At 42.6% G+C, this 21,279-nt stretch overlaps 1 protein-coding gene across 7 annotated transcripts in view; it reads left to right on the top strand.

Annotated features, from left to right (window-relative positions):
- Positions 1-20,838, top strand: part of CHD9 (chromodomain helicase DNA binding protein 9) — an 88,555-nt gene extending 67,717 nt beyond the window's left edge. For 3 of the 7 annotated variants that reach the window (XM_066637629.1, XM_066637631.1, XM_066637636.1), the window contains 12 exons: positions 274-316; positions 444-663; positions 819-1,021; positions 1,530-2,438; positions 7,528-7,691; positions 8,963-9,235; positions 9,873-10,041; positions 12,131-12,270; positions 13,436-13,657; positions 14,900-15,028; positions 15,420-15,524; positions 17,432-20,838. In XM_066637629.1, the coding sequence (XP_066493726.1) occupies positions 274-316; positions 444-663; positions 819-1,021; positions 1,530-2,438; positions 7,528-7,691; positions 8,963-9,235; positions 9,873-10,041; positions 12,131-12,270; positions 13,436-13,657; positions 14,900-15,028; positions 15,420-15,524; positions 17,432-18,295 (3,441 nt within the window). In that variant the 3' untranslated portion in view covers positions 18,296-20,838. The remainder of the gene's footprint in view (positions 1-273; positions 317-443; positions 664-818; positions 1,022-1,529; positions 2,439-7,527; positions 7,692-8,962; positions 9,236-9,872; positions 10,042-12,130; positions 12,271-13,435; positions 13,658-14,899; positions 15,029-15,419; positions 15,525-17,431) is intronic. The other 4 variants (XM_066637634.1, XM_066637632.1, XM_066637635.1 and 1 more) reach the window with 4 other exon arrangements.
- Positions 20,839-21,279: the final 441 nt, after the last annotated feature.

The raw sequence follows: 21,279 nt of genomic DNA, 5'->3' as shown, positions 1-21,279 counted from the left end.
TGATTTGATAAGCATACCATAATGGTCGTGATTCTAAACATTTTACTTTAGTGAAGCACAGTAATTCTTGGAATTGGTTTCTTAGCAACCCTTTTTATTTAACTATATAGTATTTAACTTTCTATGGAAAGACTAACACCTTAAAGAAGTTGCCGGAAATTAATCCGTTTAACAAGTTTCTTCTATTTTTAATGTGTATGCAAGGCGTGTGGTTTGTGCTATGTCTGAATCATATCTCTTGTTCATTCTTGAATTTTTAAATTTGTGTTTTAGGATGATGTGTCATCACCAGGGGATCTCATAATAGCAGATGGAGGTAACGTCACATAATGTTAAGCTGTTGCTCCTTTTATAATTCTCGAAGAAAGCAGTCCTGCATTTTGTATGCTGCAGAGTATACCATACTGAATATTTTTGGCTTTCTTGATTTTTCTTAATTACAGATGGTCAGATGATTGAAGGGGACAAGCTTTATTGGCCAACTCAGTCTGCCTTAACAACACGCTTGCGTCGCCTAATAACAGCATATCAGCGGACTAGTAAAAATAGGCAGAACCAACAGATTCAACCTGCATTTCCAGTTCAGGCCTATGTAATGCAGACTGCATATGAAGAAGTTGCTTTAAATCCAAAAATGGCTGCCAAAATTGAAAGACAGCAAAGGTCTGTAGGTTTTTTAAACACCTTGTTTTGAGACTTGCTGTTGTAGACAACACAAAAAGGACCTTGTTCTTTTTAAGATGGTCAATTATGGCGTTGTAGTGTACTTATAGCAGTAATTTAACTTTAGCTCTTTTTCTTTCTGGTTTTCAATCTAGATGGACAAGAAGGGAAGAAGCAGATTTCTATAGAGTTGTTTCCACCTTTGGTGTCGTCTTTGATCCTGACAGAGGCCAGTTTGACTGGACAAAGTTTAGAGCCATGGCTAGGCTACATAAGAAAACAGATGAGAGTTTGGAGAAGTACTTGTATGCTTTTATGGCCATGTGCAGAAGAGTCTGCCGCCTGCCTTCAAAAGATGGTGAGTTACTTGTGGCATTTTGTTTTTTTCTTTATGAAAAAGGCAGTTAATTTGGAAGAAAGGAACAGTTGCACATGTGACAGTAAAATCCCAAATGTAGTGTATGTATGCATGAGCAACTAGCACTCCAATATACACCCAAAATATGTTCTCAGTACTGAAGTGAATATGAGTATTGGGAACTTTATGTACTCAGGATGCTGCTAGGTTAGACTGAGAGATAGTAACTGATCAAGATCACTCAGTGAGTTTCATGGTTGAGCAGGAATTTGAACCCTTTTCAATCTTACTTAAAGCACTTTCGCCGCAAAACAAATGTTTTATCTATGGTAGTAATAAAGTTCAGCATTTTCCTTTGAAAATCTATTTCTGCTTCCCAAGAGTATTTTTAAAGACATTGGGAACAATTATTAAAGGGGAAATTTGGGACATCTTGTATTGAGCTGAGCTAAGTTTTAGATTCCTGTTCTGGGAGATGCTGATGGTCTTGTATGTGTTTTCTGAGTAGAACTTGTGGATCCAAGCATTTTCATCCAGCCAATCACAGAAGAGCGTGCATCTCGAACCTTGTATCGCATTGAACTTCTCAGAAAGGTACGAGAACAAGCTGTTCGCCATCCACAGCTAGTCGAACGATTAAAACTTTGTCAACCAAATCCAGATCTGCCAGTCTGGTGGGAGTGTGGGACTCATGACTGGGGTTTACTGATCGGAGCTGCAAAGCATGGGGTTAGCAGGACGGACTATCATATCCTTCGTGATCCTGAGCTTTCATTTATGACTGCTCAAAGGAATTACAGTCAGAACAAAGTAGCACTTTCGAGAACTCCTACTCCACTTTTGCAACAGTATCAGATGGCACTTTCTGCGTCTCCTCTCACACCTCAGGCAAGGCTACTGGATGTTAAAGGGAGCACTCCTGAGGATACAAAAATTAAGAATGAAAACCATAAAGAAGAACCTCATTCTTCAGGAGAAGAATCTATGTCTACTGAGGATATACGGACAGGAGTGAAGACTGAACCCCTGAGCCCAAAGAATGGCACACCATCACATGCTACAGACCACAAATCAGTTGCGAAGGCAGACAGTGACAGGCGTATGGTTGCAGCAAGGACAGAGCCCCTAACTCCTAATGCTGCTTCCAAAAAACAGAGAGCTAGCAAGAGAGGATCAGAATCCAGCTCCGATTCAGACTCTGATTCAGACAGATCGTCCTGTTCTTCCAGGTCATCTTCATCTTCGTCCTCCTCTTCCTCTTCTTGTTCACGCTCGAGATCAGGCTCCAGCTCTTCATCTTCTTCATCTTGTTCTTCTGCATCTTCATCCTCATCATCTTCTTCATCTTCATCATCTTCATCTTCCTCTTCTTCATCTGAAGAGAGTGACACTGATGAAGAGGAGGCACAGAAGAGAGGTAAATACATAAATACTTACAACTATCACTAAGCATTGAAAAGCTCATCAGAATGGAAAAACTATTTTTTTAAATATTTCTAATGGCTGATGGAAGACATTTCTTCAAAACATTTTTTTTACCTGATATTGACATAAAAATAGTGGGCTGTGAAAGTGATGCACAGGTGGGAGTTGTTATCCACTAATTTGGCATTCACTGATTTGACTCACCACTGATACCGGGGTCCACCTTTAAATGCCTTGTAACAAGGGAAAAAAATTTACTTTGCACTGTTAAATAATTATAATTTCATTCCAATAGATTCCATTATTTACACCATCTAGTGGCTGAATGCTGTATAGCATATATACCAATGCACTCTGAGGTGATAAGAGGAGAAAGATATCTGGAAGTGGGTCTTTAAAGCTATGTTTCCACTGATGTAGTATCCATTGATTTTTTTTTTTAATCCACTATGACTGTGGTTTTCAAACTCTCAGGGAGTTTGAAACCTGCAGTAAGTCTTTGTGGGGGCGGGGGGGGAGGCAACAGGGGCAGGGGGAAGGCAGCAATGCGATCCCCAGGCTCGCGTCGCTCAGGGGGCTGCAGGAACTGGAGTGCACCCTCCAGTTCCTGCAGCAGTCTTCCCAGGGTGCAGGGAGTCGTGCGTGAGCGCCTGCAGGGCTCTCCAGGTCAGGGAAAGTGAGAGTGGAGAGATCACGCTCTGCCTTCGCAAAACCAGAAGCGGAGCGCAATCTCTCCACTCTCACTTTCCCTTACCTGGGGAGCCCTGCAGGCACTCACGCACGGCTTCCCGCACCCAGGGATGGCTGCTGCAGGGACTGGAGGGTGCACCCCAGTCCCTGCAGCCCCGTCAGAAGGGAAAGTGGAGCGATTGCACTCCACTTCCGGTTTAGCAGAGGTGAGGTGCGATCGCCCCACTGTCACTTTCCTGGACCTGGGGAGCCCTGCTTGAAGGTCGCGCAGGTTTCCCCGCATCCCTGGGAGGCTGCAGGAGGCTTGGGCAAGTGTACCCAAGCCCCTGTAGCCCCCCTGAGCAGCACGATCCTGGGGATCATGCCGCTGCCTCCTCCTTGCCTCCTGGCTGCCCCTGCCCCTTAAGGGGAAAGAGACCAGGGCCCTCAGGCTGGGGCGTCGCGACACCCCAGTTTGAATACCACTGCACTATGAGATCTGGAACAGAACCCCAGTGGATAATGAGGTACAACCTGTATAATGCTGTAGGTTGTATTGACTGAAACCATGAAATAAGGACATGTGGTTGAGTGAATTATGAAAACTACTATTAGAGACAGTGGGTGTGTTCAGACATACCATGAAACTATGGCTTGTACTATCCATACTTAAGAACCCACATTGTAATTTGAGCTTTCAGACAACTGTGGTTCAGTGGCACTCCTGGAACTTTTCCCGCCAGGGCTACCCCGCATCTGCCACTCCCCCCTGACCTGGAAGTAATTGCAGTGATGTCATTGTGTCACTACAATTGCTCCTCCTCCTCCTCCTTTTCCATTTTTAAAAAAAGGGAGGAGGAAGGAGGTGGCCAAGGTCCAATGGAGCATTTGACATCACTGCTAGCAGCTTGAAAGGCTTCATTGGAGCTTTTTCATATCACTAGAAGTGGTGCTTAGGAGATGAGCACCACTTCTGGCAGGCACCTCTTCTAGCCCACTGGAAGCAGCTGCTAGAAGCAACGTTCTCCTCCTTCGAAACTGGAGGAGGCGAGTGCCACTTCCGCTGGCTACCCAGCTGTTCAAAGGGCCGCCCTTTTCTCCTCCCCTTTCTTTAAGGGGAAAAGAGGAGAGAGGCCCTCAGACATGGTTGGGAACTACACCATGGCTGCAGGAGTGCAGCCACTGTCATCGCAGTTCCTTGCTGATCTGAAGGCTGCCCTCTCCTCCCCATTAAAGAAAGAGGAGAACAGGGCGGCACTCAGATCAGCACAGAAATGCGGCGACAGTGGCTGCACTCCTGCAACTACTGCCAGCGCGGTTCCTGACTGCACAAAAAAAACTGAGGGGAATGGGTTATGGCGCCATCACCCCAAGCCTGGTGCCATGGGCATTTGCCCCCATTTCTCCCCCAGGTATGCCTCTGCCATGATTTAAAGCTGCTTGTCTGCTTTGTAGCCTCTCAGCTTCATAAATTCACACTTGTTTCTGGTGCAGTAGCTTTCATGAGTTACTCTTGAGGCTCAGAAAAGGCCCTAACCGGTTTGTCCGTGGTCTGTGAATTCAGACATAATATGAAATTTTTCACCAGATGTTTCAAGTACTTTGATATATGTTGATTTCTCAGCAGTTCAGTGGGTAATCCATACAGTAGGTCCCTACATACTTCCAAGAAGTATGTTCCAGGGGTTTGTAAGTTGAGCTTGAAACATCAGGCTCTTGAAGCATCAGACTCCTGCCAGTTCATGCTACTGTGCTCATGCAAAGACACCAATGCATCTATCTGTAACTCAGGGAGCCAGTGTATTGTTTGCCCATATGGTTTTATGAGCAGACTCTAGATTCTAACCAGTTCTGTTTGTCTTGTTGCAGAGAGGTGAACAGAGCTGTCCATTGCTATCATTCTGTAAAACACAGAAATCCTGCAGTAACAATGGAGACATACAGTCACTTCTTGTTATCCCCTAGGGTTAGGTTCCTGGAAATGCTAGCGGATAGCAAATTCGCAGATAACAAACCACTGATCCTCTGAGATCAATGGGATTAAGGTACAAGGGGTACCCTGGGGGAGGGAAGGGCTACTATCAGAAGAATCCAGCAGAGATTCTCAGGAAGCTTGCAAAATGCAACAGAGAACAAAACGGCTAATAATATAATGCCATTGTACAAATCGATGGTAAGGCCACACCTGGAGCATTGTGTCCAGTTCTGGTCACCACATCTCAAAAAGGATATAGTGGAAATGAAAAAGGTGCAAAAGAGAATGACTAAGATGATTACTGGGCTGGTGCACCTTCCGTATGAGGAAAGGCTATGGCATTTGGGCCTCTTTAGAAAGAGACACCTGAGGGTGGACATGATTGAGACATACAAAATTATGCATGGGAAGGATAGAGAGATGCTCTTTACACTCTGACATAACACCAGAAACAGGGGATATCCACTAAAATTGACTGTTGGGAGAGTTAGGACAGACAAAAGAAAATATTTCTTTTCTTGGAGTATGTTTGGTCTGTGGAACTCCTTGCCACAGGATGTGGTGACGGCATCTGGCCTGGACACCTTTAAAAGGGGATTGGACACGTTTCTGGAGGAAAAATCTATTACGGGTTACAAGCCATGATGTGTATGTGCAACCTCCTGATTTTAGAAATGGTTTATGTCAGAATGCCAGATGCAAGGGGAGGGCACCAGGATGCAGGACTCTTGTTATCTGGTGTGCTCCCTGGGGCATTTGGTTTGCTGCTGTGAGATACAGGAAGCTGGACTAGATGGGCCTATGGCCTGATCCAGTGGGGCTGTTCTTAGGTTCTTAAGTGCCAAAATATCTCTGAATGCCGCAGAGACCTTCCAGAGGCTGCAGGAACCTTCAGCATGGCACCTACAACCAGTCCAGACCCCTTTAAGAAACCAGCCATTTTAAAGGGGTTCACACTGGTCACAGGCAACCATTCTGAGGTCCCTGAAGCTTCTGGAAGGTCTCTGCATAGTGAGAACAGAGGCGCAGACAAGAGAAGGTAGCAATTCTGCTCCTCACAGAAAGCAGATTTGCAGATAAAGAGATCTGACTGTACTTTGACTTAGAATGATTCTGCCTCCTCTGATTACAAGTCTGTGGTTTTGGAGTCATGCTGGGCTCATTTCTACATGCTTCTTGAATTGTCATTGGCTAGAATTATTGTTCACTGTTCCCAGTCTAGTTGTGACACTTTCTGAGAAAGATCTGGCAGTCATCATTCATTCCACAGCAATTTTGGACCTTGGCTGTTTTCATGAAATTGCCCTTGAGGGTTGTGTTGGAATTACAGTTAGAGTACTTTACAGTTGTTAAGGTTCCTTGAGAGGAAAAAGTATATTCTCTTGAGAGCGGTTTACATCTCACCACTCTTGTGTTACATGCTCAGTTGAACTTCCTTGTTGTCAGAGTGATTCATTAGTGATATGTTTGTATACAATCTAGATCAGTGGTTCCCAAACTTTTTAAAGGCCCTGGAGGCTGGTGCCTGATTTATAAAAGGTGTGTGACTATATTTGTGATTGGGCAGCAGTGTTCACCCTGAGTAGCAGCTTGTTTAACTGTTGATACACATAGGCTAATCTGCCTTGTCAGTTTCATGATCCAACAAAAATTGGGTCCCGACCCACTGGTGGGTCCCGGACTCACTGTTTGGGAACCCTTGATCTAAACCATGATGGCAGTGTGGTTGATTGAGAGCTCCTGTAACTTCTATTGAAAAAGTTTTCTAGGCTAAGAAAGCTAAGAACTAGAATGTTTCGGATGATTATAATACCGTGGGCCTTCAGTATCTGTGGGGTATTCATTCCCAGATCTTCGTGGATACAGATTTCTGTGGATAATCAAATCCATAGGGCCCAAAAAACTGGAGGTGCCTTTTAGAAGGCTTTGGCAGGCTTTCTGAGCTCCATGGAAACCTTGCACAGCCTCAGAAAACCTTCTAGATGTAACCAAAAGGGATTTCTGGTCACATCCAGGAGATATGTGAGGCCTTCCAGTGCAGGTCAGCACCCGCATTGGGTCAAATCCACAGGTACCAAACCAGCAAATATGGAAGGCCCACTGTAGTACATTATTTTATTCTTGATGATTTCTCATTTGTACAGTACTACAGGTTTCTGACTGAGATCTCACAGTTTTGTTTTTGCCTCTGTAATCCTATAACCTGATTACGTAATTTAAATTTAACTTTATTCTTAGCTTGTGCTCAGGAAGGAAAAAAAAAGAATTAAAAAAGTCTTGGGGATTTCATTCTAAAGGGTGGTTATAGTGCAGTTTTTGTCGTTTGAACAATCCCAAACGTCTCTGATTTGTGTTTGTTAAACCACTATATTGCAGCAATAGGGTATAACAATACCATATGTTTTAAGCTTTAATTACCTAAATCTATTTCTTTCAGTAGAAGGAACTCCTCATTTGAAAGCATATGATGAAGAAAGTGTAGCTTCCATAAGCACTATGCAGGATGAAACCCAAGACAGTTTTCAAATGAATAATGGAACACCAAACTCTAACTGTCTCTTCCAAGGTGGATATATGTTGGCTGCTTCCTACTGGCCTAAGGTAAGTTCGTAGTGTCATACTTGCAGATCTAGATCAGTAATCTTGTAAAGAAACTTACAGCGCAATCCTGAACTGCACTTGGGCTGGCACAAGTCCCTTGTGCCTCCTTGGGAGTCAGCTAGGCCAACGAGCAGAGGCGCACCGGCCTGCGGAGGCTGGAATAAGCCTCTGCGCCGATGGAGGCTCTAGTCTTGTGTTGGCTGAGTTTGGCCAGCACAAGACTCTGAGGTGGGAGGGGAGGAGATGGGACGGAGACATTCCAGGACGGGGAAAGGGTGGGCAGTGGGAGGCTCTGGGGCGGGTGGGTGGGGAGCAGGAGGCAGGGCTGGGATTCCCCCCATTCCAGGGGAGTTTGGAGCTGCTTCAAGCTGCTCCGCTTTCCTCAAACTTGTGCCACCTCTGGAGATGGCGCAAGTCCGAGGAGACCCATTGGGGCCAAGGGTGCCTTACCCAGTTATAAGGGGAAAAGTTTCCCCTTACCTCTGGTTGAGCCACTTTGGGCCCCTATCCCACGCTGGATACAGTGCAAGCCTCTTGGCTTGGCTGTTCCAGCGCAGGATAGGATTGTGTCCTTAATTTATTAATATGGTTTCTGCATACTCTTAAATCTGAGTGGGATTAGGCAGGTTATCTTTGGTTTACTGTTCTGACTGAAAAGAATCAGTCACATCACTTGAAGATGCTGTTCTGGTAATGTTCTGGTAAGATGCCGTTCTTCCGTTTATCTTTAAAAATGCCTACTATGCTCTTCCCATTAGACCTGCTATGTTAAAATAAGAAAACAGTCATCTGACTCCAGTAGCTGCAGCACCTAGGTCTAGATGGAAAAAGAAAGGAAACGTAATTTTGCTTATTGTAACATTAACTGTGAACATATGCCTGACCTGAAAAGGTGCTTCCAAGACTATGGGCCTTTTCAGAGCTTTCTCTCAAGTAACGAAAACCCTTTGCCGTAGCTGGATGTGATGAAACTGTGTCTTATTTTTCCTCTTGGCAGAAAAGGGAATTTAAAAGTTCATTTTTAAGGACATGATTCCTACATTAAGACATTAGTCAAGATGGCAAAAACAAGTAGTATTTCTATTCTATGAAGGTAAAAGGGATCATAGTGCTATGATTATGGTTACAGGGAAATAGTTGCCGTGTGATAATTTATCCTGATTAAGTTTTACCAGAATATATTTTCTTATTTACTGACTTTTGTGACTTTTTGAAAATTGTTCAGTGGCAAGACAGTACAATGTTTCTAAACTGCATTCTGTTTCTTCTAGGATCGTGTTATGATTAACCGCCTGGATAGTATTTGTCAAACAGTCTTGAAAGGTAGATGGCCTTCAGCAAGGAGAAGTTATGACAGCAATACTGTGGCTTCCTTCTATACCACCAAGCTTCTAGACAGCCCAGGTGTTGCAGCAGACTGCAGTGAGCCTAGTGTACCAACTCCCCCAAGTGCAGATGTTAAAGAAGAAAATGATCAGTCACCACAGATGTCAAAGGTGAAGAAGCATGTACGGGAAAAGGAGTTTACAGTGAAAATCAATGACGTATGTTTATTTTTATTGCCCTAGGACCTGATTGCGATTGCGGTGTGCGGCATGCTTTTCCTACAAGTGGCTGCCTGCTCTCAAACCTTACTACTTTCGCACACACATTTGTGGGTATTTTTTGAGCCATTCCTTTCAGGCATTTCATTTTTTTTTTTAAATGCTCGTTTTTCAGGACCACCAACAAATTAATTCCTTTTCTTGGTCTTTTGAAACTTTGCTGGTGAGATGCTTTCTCAGAAGGCCTTCCTTGTGCCATTTATAGTGTTGTAGTTAATTTCCAGGTATATGGCAATTCTTTCTTATATTAGTCCTGAATGCTTGAAAATAGGAACTTTTTAAATGGCTGTTATTTTAAATACCCTTTATTTCAGTATTTCTTCCTTATTTTCAGAATGCCTTAGCCTTGTAAACCGAAGTTTGATAGTAATAGATACTAATGAATGCAAACTTTTTCTTAAGTATTTATAGAAGTATTAATATATAATTGTAACTGAAATTGGCTAGATGCAGTTATTAGCATTTGGGGGTGGGAAGTCATTTCTTCCAGGAAAGAAATTGCACACGAAAAACCAAATTATGAAATTTAATTTGTCCTTCCCAAAGAAATCTGCTAACCCTCACGTTTGTTTAACAGGAAGGTGGTTTGAAATTAATTTTTCAGAAGCAGGGATTTTCTCAGAAAAGGCCAATTGAAAATGAAGATGGCACATTAGGACAGCAGCAATATCTTGCCAGGCTACATGAACTCCAGAATGCTTCAGAGACTAGCCTTGTTAATTTTCCAAAGTCTTTGCCAGAGTCAGGTTAGTGCTGTAGGGCTTTGATAGCATCTGTTTAGTGATAAAAGGCTTATTACATCAATAATCATGTGTTTACAACTTTTGAGTTTGCCATTGCAGTTTGTCTGTTAGTTTATCTGTGACCTAATTCTCACTAAGGTTGTCAAGTTTTATCCCACTGTATCACTTCAGACTGCAAATGGAGCTTTATATGATGAAATGTTCCATAGAAATGCCTTGAGCACACAGACAAAAAATGGCAGCTCAAGGAGAACATTTCATGACATTTACATTTCTTTGTAGGGTGTTTTTTGGGTAGTGGGGGGTGTGGTATGGAGGATAATCTTGCGAGTGCTAGCTGAAGGAATAATCCAGACACAACTCAGTGAGCAATAGGCCTATAAGTACAACACTTTTTTGTCATTTTATGTAAGTCAGTAAAGTGTCTGAGACAAAGATAGAAGTGTATTTAAGTATTTTGTTTAATATTCTGATCATTTTTAGTTTAATGCTCTAATAGTTGTTTGGTGTAGTGTCCCAGGGGCAACTCTTTTGCCACGGAGTCACTGAGTTCTGACAGGTTTATGATGGGTAGTGGCAGGGTGCCGCTGGGTTCGGCCCCGGCACTACAAACCCAGCCCAAAGGCTCCATAAGGTTGCAGGTAAAGGGGGTTGTGTTGCCCTGGTCCTCCTTTCCTGTATCTTGTTCCTGGCTCACAGGCTAGCTGGCTTCCACACCATAAGAACATAAGAACAGCCCCGCTGGATCAGGCCATAGGCCTATCTAGTCCAGCTTCCTGTATCTCACAGTGGCCCACCAAATGCCCCAGGGAGCACACCAGATAACAAGAGACCTGCATCCTGGTGCCCTCCTTTGCAGCCAACAGCGTTGCCAGCACTAACTATTGTCCTTGACCAGGTTGGGCCTTATATGCAGGAAGCTGGCCTCCTCAGGCCCTAGTTGGGTTATGAAGCCTGTCTAGGGGCCTTGCTCCCCCCCACCACTTTCCTTCACCACGTCCAGATCCAGTCCTGCTGCTTGCCGTCCCTGCAGCTGACCACAGCAGGGTCTGACTGCCTAAGTCAGGGACCCATGGCGGATACTGCCTTGGTAGGCCAACCTCCAGGGTGGTGGATCCCAGGTCTCCGAGGTATCTGCCGGAAACATCCCCCGCTGGCATGTTGTCTGCCTGACTCTCCCCAGCCCAGACGACCTGCCTGCAGCCAGAGAGGTGGGGGATTGTGCCTGTGACAGCTATGCCACACTCAGGCGGCTGTCAACAGCAACCTGGACAAGTGTGCCCCAACCCCACCCCTTCCAGAGGGGCATCCAGAGGGGCGGAGCTGGGGCCTGCGCTTGGCCAAGGTCTTCATCAGCAGACTGTGTGCTGCTCTGTCACGGCTCACCAGTGCTCGGCCTAGGGCAGCTCTGGGCAAACCTAAGCTGCCTTGCAGCAGCTCATCCAGCAAGCCTGGGGAACCCCTCTGCAGCTACTCCACAGGCTTACAGCTGTCTGGGGGCTGTTACCTGCCCCACCCCTGCAGAGCCGTTGCTGCCACCATAAGTTGGGGCCACCTGCAGTTCTTCTTCTTCAGCAGGGTCAGGTAAGCCAGAGTACCCTGGGCATTTGAAATAAAAATATCCAAGTGTAGGGAAACAGCATGGCAGACAAAACAAAGCAGGATGTGGATGGCTTGATGAAAAAGGACCTTCTACCAGTGTTCTTCTAGAAAATAACTGAAATAAGCATGTAATAGCTTTGCAAGACTAAGCTTTTTTAAAGGGGAGAGAGAGATGTGCAAAGCAATGGCAACAGTGAAAAGGGGATTGAACTTTTTCCCTTGAGATACCAGGCTGAAGCTACCCATATGTCGAAGGATTTGTTGTTCCACAGTAGTATGTTGTAATTGTGCAGAAAAGACATGCGTAGAGCCTATTGAAGCCAAGGGCTTTCATATTGAAATGCATGCCAAATAATGATGGTTCTGTTAGAATTTTTTTCCCCTAGAAATCTGGTTTTACTTTAAGAATCCTTAATTGCTATTTCAACTGAACAAGTTAACTAGGAAAAAAATCTCAGTCGTTAACATATTGAACTGTTGATTTGATTAGGAATTTCCAGTCAGTTGGTAGCTAGTGCAAATGGACTAATAGTTGATGACCAACCTGTTGTGAAAAAGAGAAGAGGAAGGCGAAAGAATGTCGAAGGAGTTGATATCTTCTTTTTAAACAGAAATAAAGCAGTTAATCATGTAAGTAAACATGAACTCATTCACGAAATATGCGTATATAATGTTGTTCTGATGTGAATGTACAGGCATCCCCACAGATCCGGTATCCACAGATTCAGTTTGTGGATCTGAGGACCTCCTTCCTGAATGTTAACAGGAAGTTAACTGCTTTGTGTTAACTTTGATCTAATCTCTTCAAGCTTTCAGGCTTGAAGGCAGTAAGTATCTACCCAACCATTTTCAACCACTGTGCCATGGCACACTGGTGTGCCGTGAGTGGTCCACAGGTGTGCCACAGGAATTTGGGGGAAGGTCATTTATTAGTAGGGCCAATGGGAGATGTGAGCCCCCCACTAGCAGCATGGTGTGCCTTGTCAGTTGTCAAAAACCTGATGGTGTGCCTTGACTGTTTTAGTGCCTTGTCAGTGTGCTATGAGAAGAAAAAGGTTGAAAATCACTGAATGTTAATGCGCATAGAGGTCTGTAGGGTGGTGGTGGAGACAGGATTCTCCTACATCTGCAGTTTCCATATCCACAAGGGGCCCTGAAACAAATCTCCTATGAATATGAGGGGACTCATGTATTAAATTTTAAGGGATTTATTACTATTGGCAGAAAGAGCTAACTTTCCTGTTTCAAGAATAGTTTCTTTCTGTTTCAAGAAACGTTTATTTCTCATAAGAACATAAGAACAGCCCCACTGGATCAGGCCATAGGCCCATCTAGTCCAGCTTCCTGTATCTCACAGCGGCCCACCAAATGCCCCAGGGAGCACACCAGATAACAAGAGACCTCATCCTGGTGCCCTCCCTTGCATCTGGCATTCTGACATAACCCATTTCTAAAATCAGGAGGTTGCGCATACACATCATGGCTTGTACCCCGTAATGGATTTTTCCTCCAGAAACGTGTCCAATCCCCTTTTAAAGGCGTCCAGGCTAGACGCCATCACCACATCCTGTGGCAAGGAGTTCCACAGACCAACCAATATTGGTATTGTTATGGCATTTACCCTGCAAAAAATATTGATGCACCTGTTACTGACATCCTTTTTTATTGGGTTCATACATATATTTTAGCAAGACAAATTTTAAACTTTACATGTGCAGGTACAATTGTGATTTTTGCTTTCCCTAAACATTCCCTTCTATTTGAGGAATTTCTCATAGCACATTTGTTTCTACAGGTTTATCAGGGCATTAATACTCCCCAGTTTGCTCCAGGCATAAGCCCAATACTTCCATATGCACAGTCCCAAGGCCTCTCTGATGCAGAAAATCCAGTTCCAGTTATTAACTTGAAAGATGGAACAAGACTTGCAGGTGATGATGCCCCCAAAAGAAAAGATTTGGAGAAATGGCTTACTGAGCATCCTGGCTATGTTGAAGATTTAGGAGCTTTTATTCCTGTGAGTATTCTGTTGTGTTACAGTAGCGAATTTCATTCTGCCTTTGCTGTAATATTTGAATGCAGAAAGCAAACTGCGTGATTTGTATTTTTTAAATTATAATAATCCTTCTCCCTCTCTGAATCTGCAAGGTATAAGCAGCTTGATTGGGTTATGAGAACAGGAGAAATAGTTTGAGGATATGTTTACATATGATTGCACTTGTATAAGGCTTGAATATAGGATTGCACTTTTGAGCAAACATACCTGCACAGACATACACACATTGGTTGATCATCTTAGCATGGTTTGAGACTCCAATATGTTATGACAGTGGTTCCCAAACTGGTGGGTCATGACCCACCAGGGAAACTGGAAACATTCTTCTTTAAGGAGAATGACCCAGAAATTGGCAGCAACATGATTGCGTTGCTACCGGGCAGGGAAGAGTTTTTTTTAACTTACCAGGGAGTCACTATGGCTCTCTGAAGGGTCTGGGGAGCCTGTGACCCTCTCTGCAGCAGTTTGGAAATGGTAAAACGGGGGAAAAATACCCACCTCCAATTTTCATCTCGAAACAGGAAGTGGCGTCTTTTTCTTTTTACAACATTTCCAAGTTTTGATGAGGGCAGCAGAGGGGGTCATAGGCTCCCCAGACCCTCCAGAGAGCCATAGAGACCCTCTGATAAGTTTTAAAAAAACCTTCCCCTGCCTGGCAGTGGTGCGATAGTGGTGATGGCATTGCTCCCACCCCACCACAAAGACTTACAGGGTTCCTAATATCCAAGTAGGACTTTGGGAACCACTGTGTTGTGGGATTTAGCACAAAGTATTGTGTAGTTGTGTGTTCTTCAGCAAGTTTACAAAGTATGTACAGACTGAGCACCAAACTCCATGTTATGCATGCTTCATTTTTCAAGTTGGGGTAGTAACCATGGGAGAAGGGAGCTTTAACTTTTTTCCCATGCATCTCTCCCCACCCCCTGCCAGCTACAGTGCTCTGGGTGCAGCATTGGGAACTTCCAGGGAAAATAACTTTTGTGCAAGGAATTTGGGTCAGAGAGTGGAGGGGGGGTAAAGTCCCTTTCTCTATGCCATGACCCCAGTCCTGATTGTGTAGAATTGGCACAGGGCCAAACTATGTGGTATAAGGTAGTATAGACCAAGTGTGTGTAGAGTTGCAGTCCTTGGAAACATAAAAAGTCATTTTGTAATCAGCTTAATATGCTATGTCAGTTGATTTTTGAAATTCTTCTACAACAGAAAATGCAGCTTCATGAGGGGAGACCCAAACAAAAAAGGCACCGTTGTCGCAATCCTAATAAATTGGACATTAATAGCCTTACTGGGGAAGAACGTGTTCAGCTGATCAACAGAAGGAATGCTAGAAAGGTAACTATAACCTCCCTACCTGCTTTCCCTGAGGGTCTGTTTTCCCTGAGGGAGGAAAGAAGAGGTTCCCAGGCCAGAGGGTACCTATAACAGCAGCTCCCATGGACTCAAGCACTGAGAAAGTTGTGGTGGTGGTGGTGTGTGTGTATTTTGTAAGCTATCTTGGGCATTTGCTTTGGCAAGAGATTTTATAATCTTCCACATTGGGCATCTTAAATAGAGGCCTAGCTGTATTCCCTGGTTTGCCACCACAACTGCTTCACTGCAAATTGAAACAAACTGTTACCATATTTGTTAAGACATGGATGTAAATGGAGTGCTGCATCACAAAACTACAAAATAAACTGAGAAGGATTTTAACTAAATATATTTGTAACCTTTCATATTTTAGGTTGGGGGTGCTTTTGCTCCACCATTGAAAGACTTGTGCAGATTCTTGAAAGAGAACTCTGAATATGGAGTAGCTCCTGAATGGGCAGATGTTGTGAAACAATCTGTGAGTACCTGTGGTGGTAGGGGGGGTCAAACTCAATTTTGCAATAAAGGGAAGACTGCTATGAAAATCTATGTATTTTGAGGGCCATATTTGCATACTTGCACGAAAAATTTAATGCCTAAGCTATCTTTTGAGGGTCAAGCTTGTCCCTAAAGATTCTAAAACTGTAAAAGGTAGCTTTTGTAAATGACTTGAAATTATAGTGATTTGCATTTAGTCACTTTAGTTGTTTCAAATATACACATTTATCATCTCAGTAATCCTTACAATAACCTAGTAAAGTGAGCCTGTATTTGCACCATACTGCTTATGGAAGTTAGGTTGGGGTGAGGGTTGAGAGTACGAGGGTCGCCCAGAAAGTAATGCACCACATTTTTTTTCTTCAACGATTATTTATTGAACACAATGAAACTTACACACAAGAAAGAATGTTTCTTCTATACTCCCTATTTTTCCACGTAATCTCCGTCTAGTTCTATGGCCTTCCTCCAGCGAGACACAAAGGCATGTATGCCCTGTCGGTACCACTCCTTGTTCTGGTCACAAAGCCATTTCTCAAAATGTCTTCCTCAAAATGTCTTCCACGAATGGCATCCTTTAATGGCCCAAACAAGTGGAAGTCTGAGGGAGCTAGGTCAGGGCTGTAGGGTGGATGGGCTAACACAGTCCAACCCTGTTTAGTGATGTGTTCGAAGTCCGCAAACTTCTGTGAGGCCGAGCGTTATCATGTTGAATCAAACATTCACCTGGGTTGTTATGGTGCCGAAGTCGCTGGAAGCGCTTCTTGAGTTTGGTTAATGTCTTCACATAAGCTTCAGAATTAATGGTGCTGCCTCTTGGCATCACATCAATGAGTATGACGCCCTCACAGTCCCAAAACACAGTGATAATGACCTTACCGGCGGAAGCAGTTGCTTTGAATTTTTTCTTCTTTGGAGATTGAGGATGACGCCATTCCATCGACTCGTTTTGTTTTGGGCTCAAAATGGTGAACCCAGGTTTCATCACCTGTCACAATCCTGGACAAGAACGCTTCCCCCTCATCTTCAAAACGTTTCAGCAACTCAGAAGAAATGTTTTTTCTGAGAGATTTGTGGTAAGACAGCGCGGAACCCATCGTGCACACAGTTTTGAGTAATCAAGAGCACGGATTATTGCATCCACACTTCCTTCGCTGATTGACAGCTTCAGCGCCAACTGCCTAGTCGTTATGCGTCGGTCCTCGCGAATGAGCACATCAGCAAGCTGCGTCTTGTCAGGTGTGACAGCCGTGGATGGCCGCCCCGAACGCTGCAAATCTTGGAGCTCTGCCAAACCGCCTTCTAATGGCCTCACCCTCTGTGCCCAGCGACTAACCGTACTTCTGTCGACTGCAGATTCTCCATAAACTGTACACAAACGTTTGTGAATGTTCCCAACAGTTTCTTTCTCCGCAGTGAGAAATTCAATGACGACACGCTGCTTGTAACGTACATCAGTTACATACACCATTTCAAAACACTGCTGCAGCTACGCTATCTGTCTGAAGAAACCAAAAATTTGTGTGCGCAGTTCTGAAAATTCAAATAATGTATATCTAAAGTTTCGCATTCGTACCATTACTGTAGGCTGAGAAAAAAAATGTGGTGCATTACTTTCTGGGCGACCCTCGTAGAATGAATAGAAACTCTTGTAGGTGAATGAGTTTGTGGCTAAGATTTGAAACAGGAATTTCTTGGCTCCCAGCTCACTTTCATAACCTGCTAGGCTGTCCTGGCTCTTGCACGTTACTGGTAGTTTGGTATATTTGAGGTTAAGTGAAGTATTTACTCCTCCCCCCCCCCCGAAGTACTGTATTTTTAATGATGTCACTGCAATGTATGGTGAAATTAACACAGGTTTCTTTATTTGTTCTGTCTGTACCCTAGGGATTTCTTCCTGAAAGCATGTTTGACCGAATTCTCACAGGGCCTGTTGTGCGAGAAGAAGTAAGCAGAAGAGGGAGGAGGCCTAAAAGTGAGATTGCCAAGGCAACAGCAGCTGCTGCTGCAGCAACAGCAGCAAATGTACAAGTCAGTCCTCTGCTAACCAATGGGTTGCTCCCAGGAGTGGATCTACCTACTCTTCAGGCCTTACAGCAAAACCTGCAAAACTTTCAGTCACTACAAGTGACAGCTGGTCTAATGGGAATGCCTGCTGGCCTGAATACTGCTGGAGAGGCTAAAAACATGGCTGCTGTGTTTCCCATGCTGCTTTCAGGTATGGCTGGCTTACCAAATTTGCTTGGAATGGGAGGACTTCTAACAAAGTCCTCAGAATCTATATCTGAGGAGAAAAAGGGAAATGACTCCAGAGAACATGATGGAAAGAAAGAGAGGACAGACAGCCAAAATGCACACAATGGTGGCGAAAACTCTACATCAGGCTCTCCTTCCACATCCTCTGCTGCTGCCGCTGCCAGCCCCTTGGCTCTTAACCCCTTACTGTTGTCCAATATACTTTATCCAGGGATGCTTCTCACTCCAGGCCTTAATCTCCATATCCCAGCTTTGTCCCAATCTAATATTTTTGATGTACAGAACAATGAAAACAATGGCACAGGCTTAGCTAAGCTTACAGAAGAAAAGAGAGAAAATTCTAGGCTTCAAGATCAAGATGACAAAAGGGGAACACATCCTAACTCTCGCAATGAAAACAGCACAGATGAGGGTTCAGAGAAAGCTGACGCTTCTTCTGGATCAGACAGTACGTCATCCTCGTCTGAGGATTCAGATTCTAGTGATGAAGACTGACCCCAGACACTGCACTTAAATTATAAACTGATTTTGAATTTATTCTTTAATTATTTTGTTGTAAATAACCCAGTGTTGAGTGAGTGCATCAATAATTTACTGATGGAACATTTCAGTATTTGTTTAGAAGTGCAAACTGCTTACAAAGACGTTTTGCATGTAATATTATTTCCTGAAGTTCATAAGTTTCTGAACTTGTATGTACTATCAAATACACAATTGTGTAAAAAGAATTACAGCAGAAGGCATTATAATTTTGTGTTTTGGGGGGAGGGTTAATTTTTAAAAAAATGCTCAGTAAGAGCTGTATATTTAATATATTTGCAGTGAACACAGAAATCTTTATGTGCATTATTGATTTAATTTGAATATAGTTTTACAGCCTCCTTGACACGTATAATTTACAGATCAAAACTCAGCAATAATTTGGGCAGCTAATGAATGTCATGAAAGCTGTAGAATCTACATCACCATCCATTGCTTTAATTACATGAAAATGCTCTAGTGTTGTGATGCACTGCTGATGTTTCCAATTCAGGTACAACTGTGTTTAAAAAGAAGTTTCCCAGTCAGCCAATTAAATTGGCTCCTTGTTACCTCAGCTGAGTTAGTTTAGGAAGTTTACATTGGTTTCTCTACTTGTTTTCATATTCTGCTTTGCTTTTTAAAGGCATCCTGTGTACATTAATTTGGCAAGGGAAATTGCCATTACTAGTTGTGTTCTTATAGTAATGGTAAAGGGAAATTTTGACATGCACAGAAAATCCCTTTCCTATCCTTTACACCATGGATACCTATTTAATTTTGAAATCTTGCTCTTCTTCTACAGCATTCATGTTGTTGAGGAGCTGTGTCCACAAGTTGAAATAATTGTCATAAAAGTGCCACTTTCAACACTGCATACTTCATGTATAAGGATAAGATCCTTGTGAGAATGGTTTGTTTCCTTTGTTTGTCATGAATTCTCTGTGTTTTGTTTGTCATGTAACCTCCTGTAGTTACCAGTTAATAATGGTAAGGGGAAATGTAAACATTGTTAAACTCTCTTATTTGTCTGCAGGTTTGAATCAATGTAGAAAAATATTACCCAAAATCAAGTTTGAGGGTATCATTAGTTCATTATAATAATGCTGAGTTGCCCAATAATGAAGAAGCACTTTCAACAATGATGAGAGAAATAGGTTCCTTGAAACCATGGTAGTAACTTTGCTTAAAAAGCATCTGTTTAAATACAAATCCTTCAAACCCTTATTGTATAAAATCAGTCTAATTGATGTGTGATATGATTCCTTGTTCTGCTGAAGCTGCTATTACTCTGACATGGTAGAATCGCAGATTCACACCCATGTGGTGAACCTGACTGACGTTAAGTGTGTGTTTGCGCTATCTCACTTGTGGTCCAAGAATAGGCAACCGTTGAGGGATTGGGAAAAAAGTACCAGTGATAGTCAATGACAAACCTTTTCAAAAGGGAATAATTAACAAAATCTGTATTTTGGTATGTTCCTGTTGCTTGCTCGTACATTACACAAGACTGTGTTTTTTACCAAGATCTTTACAAATAAAAAATGAAATTTATACATGCAAAATAATTAACCCTTTGACTAGAAAGCAGTATTACATGTAATTACACAATTATACAAATAACATTTGGATTGTGCTGGTTACTGTATTCCCCCCCCCCCCCAGATAGTATTGATTTGTTGGCCCTTCAGACAGTGTCTTAGCAATAGTAAAACATGCCACAACAAAAAGGGGTAGCAATTCTTCATCATGAAAGGATGTATTACATATTTAATATTTTGCCCTTTGTAATATAGCACTTTTGTTTATCTTGTATGTATCCATGATATAGCCAAAGTTTTCCAAACACAGTTGTTGACATAGTCAATTGAGTATTTCAACAATATCATCACTTTGCACCATCCCCCTACACACCTCCCCTAAAATAAATCCTAAGCATAATTTTTAATAAATTTATGAAATAAAGTATTTTCCTAATTATGGTCAAGTGAATTTGCTTACCATTCTAGTGATCTTTTCTCTGTAATGAAAGGCAATTTTACAGTTTCAAATAATGTACAGCTGATTCAGATCTGAATAGGAAGTAAAGGTTTGTTTTTAATCCTTACCCGATGGAAGATGAGAGATATGTAATTCTTTCAGCTAAACAATATGCAAGTGTGGCTGCAGACAGTCAAGGGTTGTAAGGAGACTTCATCAAAAATTTCATTAATACTGACATTTCAGTACAAAAGATATCCAAGATGGTGAAGAAGTGTATGTTGGTAGTGACTAAAAGAACTTTAGCTGTTATTGCCTTGTATTTCTATCCCTTGTTTCAGGCTTCATTATCCAAGTCTTAGTCCTGTTTTTTCTTTTGGACATTTGCAATATTTGCCAGTTGTGTTCTGTGTAGTCTGAATTTGCTTTCTGTAGTTGAACAAGCGTCTTAAAAAGTCATTTGTAATTTATTGAATTACTTTCTATGATGTTCTATAGAGCAAATGGAAGTTTAATTATTTTTTATTAAACATATTCTTTGACAACCCATGATGTTGGCCTCAGTACATTAAAATATTTTTAGTTTTCACATAATGCAGTTAATTTTTCATAACAAAGGGAGTGCAATTACTGCAGTAATTTGAAAAAAGCGAACAAACCACCTTGAAGGTATTCACTATTATGAGGGATACATGGTGGTAACTTTTCTGTTAATTGCATTTGAGAAGCTAATGTTAAATGTGCATATACTAAGAAGTTTCACTTAACAGAGTGGGTGAGATTTTGTTTAAAAATACATAGTAATGTCTTATGAATGTATGAAATTGTCTTTTATTTAGTGAGGGCACTGTTTCTTCTTGCCTCATATTGTCTATTCCAGTGGTCTTTTTCATGCCACTGCCCCAATAAAGTGAGACTAGGGACCCACCGTATGTCTCTGTTACGCCCTCCCACCACTGTTCACTGTAACCAATACTCTT

The sequence above is a fragment of the Tiliqua scincoides genome, chromosome 9 (genome assembly GCF_035046505.1).
Source record: "Tiliqua scincoides isolate rTilSci1 chromosome 9, rTilSci1.hap2, whole genome shotgun sequence".
In the NCBI taxonomy this organism is placed as follows: Eukaryota; Metazoa; Chordata; class Lepidosauria; order Squamata; family Scincidae; genus Tiliqua; species Tiliqua scincoides.
The sequence above is the reverse complement of the archived record's forward strand: the minus strand, read 5'-3'. Positions and strand labels throughout refer to the sequence as shown.